Source organism: Vitis riparia, chromosome 14 (genome assembly GCF_004353265.1).
Source record: "Vitis riparia cultivar Riparia Gloire de Montpellier isolate 1030 chromosome 14, EGFV_Vit.rip_1.0, whole genome shotgun sequence".
NCBI classification, from domain to species: Eukaryota; Viridiplantae; Streptophyta; class Magnoliopsida; order Vitales; family Vitaceae; genus Vitis; species Vitis riparia.
Window position 1 is genome coordinate 25,745,927 of NC_048444.1, and position 5,897 is coordinate 25,751,823.

The 5,897-nt window shown below is 43.7% G+C and overlaps 1 protein-coding gene across 1 annotated transcript; it reads left to right on the forward strand.

Moving 5' to 3' along the window:
- The first annotated feature begins 2,768 nt into the window (after nt 1–2,768).
- On the forward strand, nt 2,769–4,486 carry LOC117931428. The gene has a single exon (XM_034852424.1). The coding sequence runs from the start codon at nt 2,776–2,778 to the stop codon at nt 4,423–4,425; it is 1,650 nt and encodes a 549-aa protein (XP_034708315.1). The 5' UTR covers nt 2,769–2,775; the 3' UTR covers nt 4,426–4,486.
- Nucleotides 4,487–5,897: the final 1,411 nt, after the last annotated feature.

Consider the following 5,897-nt stretch of genomic DNA (forward strand, 5'->3'; position numbering starts at 1 on the left):
GGGAGCTGGTAGCGATGTAAACATGATTTTTTGTAATATTATATTAAAGATAAAGTCATTTTTTTAAAATATAATATTCTTCAACCAGGCCTTTTATTATAATTTTTGAAATAGTTTTCTAGTATTCCAAGTCTCATCAAAGTAGTGATTTCCATTAAAATAAAAAATAAAAAAATGATATGATAATAACTTTTCATTACTTTAATTTTTAATATAACATTTTGTTTTTTTTTTTTTTTTGTTTTTTTGTTTTTGGCATCAATTCCTTAACTCAACTATTATCACATTCAATTAATAAAATTAATAAAACATATTTTTAAATAATATTAAAATATATTTTATAAATGTTTTTTATTTTTAAAATCTCATTTATAAATTTTTTATTTCCCAAAACTTTGTTTATGGAATAATATTATTTTCTGGAAATTAATCTATCTACGAGAATTTTCACTTTTTTGAGCAAATTCGAAAATATTTTCCTTTTCAATTTATCTAAAGTAGATAATGAAGTTGGAATAAATGTGGATAATGAAATTAGAAATTTTTATAATATTTTGTGAACATGTATAAAGAAGAAAAAGAAGAAGCTAAGTAAATGTCATGGCTTTTTGCTACAAGTTATGTCAAAATGTGTTACACTAAAGGAGAAAATGATATATATACCTTCTCCATGAGGTAAGGATTATTTAAACATGGGAAAGAGTATAAATACATATCAAAATATGAAGGAAAGTATTAAGAAAAGAAAAAAAAAAATTAATTTTCTCATATTTGATTTTATTATGAAAAATATGAAAAAAAAAATTAATATAATTAAAATTAATTTAAAATTTATATATTTTTAAATTATTTAATTTTTACATAAAAAAGATAAAATAAGTGAAATTAATTTAAAATAATATATAAAAATAATTTATTATATTTATATTTATTTTTTATTATCTTTCACCTTTTTTTATCTTCTACTTTTCTTTTCAATTTTTATTTTTATTTTTACATAAACTGTTGGATATGTCTTCATGACTTTGATATGAACCTTACAATATAAAATAAGAAGTCATTTTTCATTCGATAAGATACAAGATCTTGGACCAAGTCTTTTATTATGTTTGATTTAAATTTGTCGAATGTCTTGTTATCATGTATGTTGGTTTACTTGTAAATTTGTTAATTGTTCAAAGCATCATCCCAAGTTATTCTTAAATAAATAGACCTTTGAACCCATGTGACTTGTTTGAGAACTGGGAGCCATATGGACAAGTTTTTGTGTGATACATATGAAATATAATGTTTTCTTTCATGATATAATCTTCAACTAGTCTTTTATTACATTTATTTGAAATAGTTTAACGTGGGTTCGAGGTCATGGGGTTTATTTTTAGACGTTTAAAGGAGTAGATGATGGATCTGTAGGGACCCATCCCTGACGACACGTGGCACATGACCCTACCCGGAGTATCCACATCCGGATTTCCCCAATAGTACACGTGGCGCGCTTCCCTATCCGGACCACCGCCATCACTCATCCGGCGACCTTTCATATCCCACCCGGATATGTCCATCCCGGACCACCGCCATTACTCATTCGGCGACCTTTCATATTCCACCCGGATATGTTCATCCGGATCACTGGACAAACTAAGCGTGCCTCACTACGTCATTCTGACATCCTGTCACAAATCATATTCCGATACCTGCAGAGCGAAAAGACAGAAGTGACAGCTAGTCACTTCCCACGATCTCTGACAGCCGTTCGTAGGACGAGGGTGTCCCTGCCACCACCTAGTGGCAATCATGGTAAACCAAAAAGCCTTCCATCATTTATGGAGGAGAGAGAGTTTCTAAATGGTATATATATGAACCTTCGCGCAAAGCAGAAGGTAAGCTTCTCAATACCTAGTAAAAGGCCAACTGTGCCATCTGCTTCTATCTCTCTTTTCATGGCTGACAAAACCATCGGAGGGTGCGTCCGGACACCCTGTCCGGACGCCTTTTGCAGGAACAGCTGAATCAGGAATGTGTATTCGTTGAGATCGTATTTTTATCCATTTGGCAATTACGTGAATTGGGGAGGATACGAGGCCTCAACATTGGCGCCGTCTGTGGGAACGTTTTTCGCTGATTCAGTAACTGGTAGAAATGGCTACGCCTTCCCAAAGCCATTCATCTGATAGAAGAGAGGAAGATAGTTCTGAATGGCGCCAAGCCATCGAAAGAAGGCAGTTAGCAAGCGAGCGACAACTGCAAACTCTCCTCCAGGAGACGACGAGATTAAGAGAAGAAAACGCAATATTACGTATCCAGGCATCGTCGACAGGAGTTCCCCGTCGTCAGCACTCCAGGGGCCAAGTGGCCAATTCAAGGCCTCATCTGGAGTCAATTTGCCCTGGAACGGCGGGGGCAATCCCTGAAACGCGCAGCGCTAGGCCGCATGAGCCACACACGCCTATGCCTCGAGCTCCCCGGGAGGAGAGCTCCGATTCCACCCACTTTTCGTCAAAAAGACGACGCGACAGAAGATCCCAGTTGTCGGGCGCCATGCGTGCAAGACTGGGTCCCCAGCAAACTGGCAGGCCCAAGCCACCGCTGACCACCACACGGGGAGTGCACCATGACCCTACGGTCACCCCCATGCCACAGAACGTTCTCTCGCACCGTGACCCCTTGGTCACCCCCGTGATGCAGAACGTTCCACCGCATCAAGCGGTACGAACCATTGGGAAAAATCTCCTGAGCGAGCCACCCATGGGCTCCATTAGCAAAAGGCTGGATGACATGCTCTCCACGCCTTTCTGCTCTCATATCATTCATTACGAACCCCCAAGGGGGTTTCTCGTACCAAAGTTCTCCACATACGATGGGTGCAGCGACCCCTTCGACCATATCATGCACTATCGACAGCTCATGACCCTCGACATAGGCAACGACCCGCTGCTGTGCAAAGTATTCCCTGCCAGTCTGCAAGGACAGGCCCTTTCATGGTTCCATCGCCTACCTCCTAATTCGGTGGATAACTTCAGAGATCTTTCAGAAGCTTTCGTGGGACAATACCTATGCTCCGCCCGACATAAGCAAAACATCAGCACCTTGCAAAATATAAAAATGAAGGATAATGAATCCTTGAGGGAGTTCGTGAAACGATTTGGCCAGGCTGTCCTGCAAGTGGAAGCTTGCAGTATGGATGCTGTCCTACAGATTTTCAAACGATGCATTTGCCCGGGCACTCCCTTTTTTGAGTCACTAGCAAAAAAGCCTCCTATGACAATGGATGACTTGTTTCGACGTGCAAACAAATACTCAATGCTTGAAGATGACGTACGGGCAGCCACCCAGCAAGTATTGGTTGCCGGACAGTCATCCAAGGGTAGCACAGAGGGAAGCACTAAACCTCCGGACAGGCCAAGACCATCCGATCGAAGGCAAGAAGGGCCAAGCCGCCCGGAAATGCCACCCCTCACACCACTCTCTATAGCTTATGAGAAGCTTCTCCCTATGATCCAGAGCATGTCCGATTTCAGGTGGCCCAGACCCCTTGGATCGGATCCATCCAGGAGAGATCATAGCAAAAAATGCGCTTACCATAAGGAGCACGGCCACACGACGGAGACGTGCAGAAGCCTCCAATATTTGGTGGAAAGACTTATAAAGGCGGGTCATTTAAGGCAATACCTCCGTTCAGATGCTAGAGATGGAGATGCCTCCCGGGGCCGCGACTCTGGGGCCCCCATGGCTCCGGCCGCCCCCAAAGCCGTCATAAATTACATTAATGGAGGCCCGTCGGATGAAGAGCTCAATTCCAAGCGAAAAAGGCAGAGGTTGTTGCGGGAAGCGATGGTGCGTGAGCATGTCAATTCCATCCGACCTGGGATAACCGAAGGAGGCCCGCACCCCATAGACGGGACAATCATTTTTCCTCCAATAGACCCCACGCGGATATTACGTCCGCACCGTGATGCCCTCATTCTATCCTTGGGGATAGACAAATTCGACGTAAGGCGCATCCTGATTGACCCAGGCAGCTCAGCTGATCTGGTGCAGGCATCAGTCATAAACCACATGGGACACAACTTAGTCGGTCTCGAAAACCCTGGAAGGGTTTTATCCGGATTCAACGGGGCATCAACTATCTCGTTGGGAGACATTGTGCTGCCAGTCCAAGCTGGCCCAGTCACTCTCAACATCCAATTTTCGGTAGTACAAGATCTGTCACCCTTCAATGTTATCTTGGGACGCACATGGCTACACTGTATGAAGGCCATCCCCTCCACATATCATCAGATGGTAAGCTTTCTTACTGAAGATGGGCAAATCAACCTATACGGCAGCCAGCTAGCCGCTCGCCAGTGTTACCAGATAGCAAGAGAAGCAGGGACCAGTCGGGAGAATGAACCCCTCCCCGAGTCCACCCATGCACTCGACCAATAGCAGTCACTGTGTCCGGCGGACAGAGATCCCCCGGTAGCAGATCCCTTACAAACAATCCAAATTTCAGAAGAAGATTCTCATCTTACTCATATCAGTTCCCTTTTAACGCCCGAAGAAACCCAGAACATACAAGACGTCCTCCGACAAAACCATGACGTTTTCGCATGGGCACACTCTGATATGAAGGGAATTCACCCCTCGATAGTCTCGCATAAGCTTAACGTTTTGCCAATGGCAAAACCCATCCGGCAAAGGGTTAGACGTTTTCACCCGGATAGGCAAAAAGTCATCCGGACGGAGATTGACAAACTGCTGGAAGCCGGATTCATCAAAGAAGTGGAATATCCAGACTGGTTGGCAAATGTAGTAGTCGTACCCAAGAAAGAAGGCAAATGGCGGGTCTGCGTCGACTATACCAACCTCAACAAAGCATGCCCAAAAGACAGTTTCCCTTTGCCACGAATAGATCAGATTGTGGATTCCACCGCTGGGCAAGGGATGCTCTCCTTCCTAGACGCTTTCTCCGGATATCACCAAATCCCCATGGCCCCAGATGATCAAGAGAAAACAGCCTTCATAACGCCACACGGACTTTACTGTTACAAAGTCATGCCATTTGGTCTCAAAAACGCTGGCGCCACTTATCAAAGACTGATGACAAAGATATTCAAACCTTTAATTGGCCGCACAGTAGAGGTATATATTGATGACATCGTGGTCAAAAGCAAAAATCGTGAAGAGCATGTTCTCCACTTACAAGAAGTGTTTCACCTCTTGAGGAAGTTCGACATGAAGTTGAATCCCTCCAAATGCGCCTTCGGCGTGAGTGCTGGGAAATTCTTAGGCTTTATGGTCAGTCAAAGGGGAATAGAGGTGAGCCCAGAACAAGTCAAGGCAGTCGTAGAAACATCACCCCCCAGGAGCAAAAAGGAATTACAGCGCCTCACAGGCAAGCTTGTCGCTCTAGGGCGTTTCATAGCCCGTTTCACCGATGAGCTACAACCTTTCTTCCTGGCAATCCGCAAAGCAGGACCAAGCGGATGGACGGACAGCTGTCAAAACGCTTTTGAAAAAATCAAACAACATCTCATGCAACCACCCATCCTAAGCAGCCCCATCCCCAGAGAAAAATTGTATATGTACCTGGCTGTCTCAGAGTGGGCAATTAGCGCTGTCTTATTCCGCTGCCCATCGCCCAAGGAGCAGAAACCCATCTACTACATCAGCAGAGCGTTAGCAGATGTAGAAACCAGATATTCAAAGATGGAGTTAACGGCCTTAGCTCTTCGAAGTGCCGCCCAGAAACTCCGCCCCTATTTCCAAGCACACCCAGTGGTTGTGTTAACTGACCAACCCCTTCGCAATATCTTACACAAGCCGGACCTAACCGGAAGGATGCTTCAATGGGCCATAGAATTGAGTGAATTTGGAATCGAGTTTCAGCCCAGATTATCCATCAAAGGCCAAGTAAT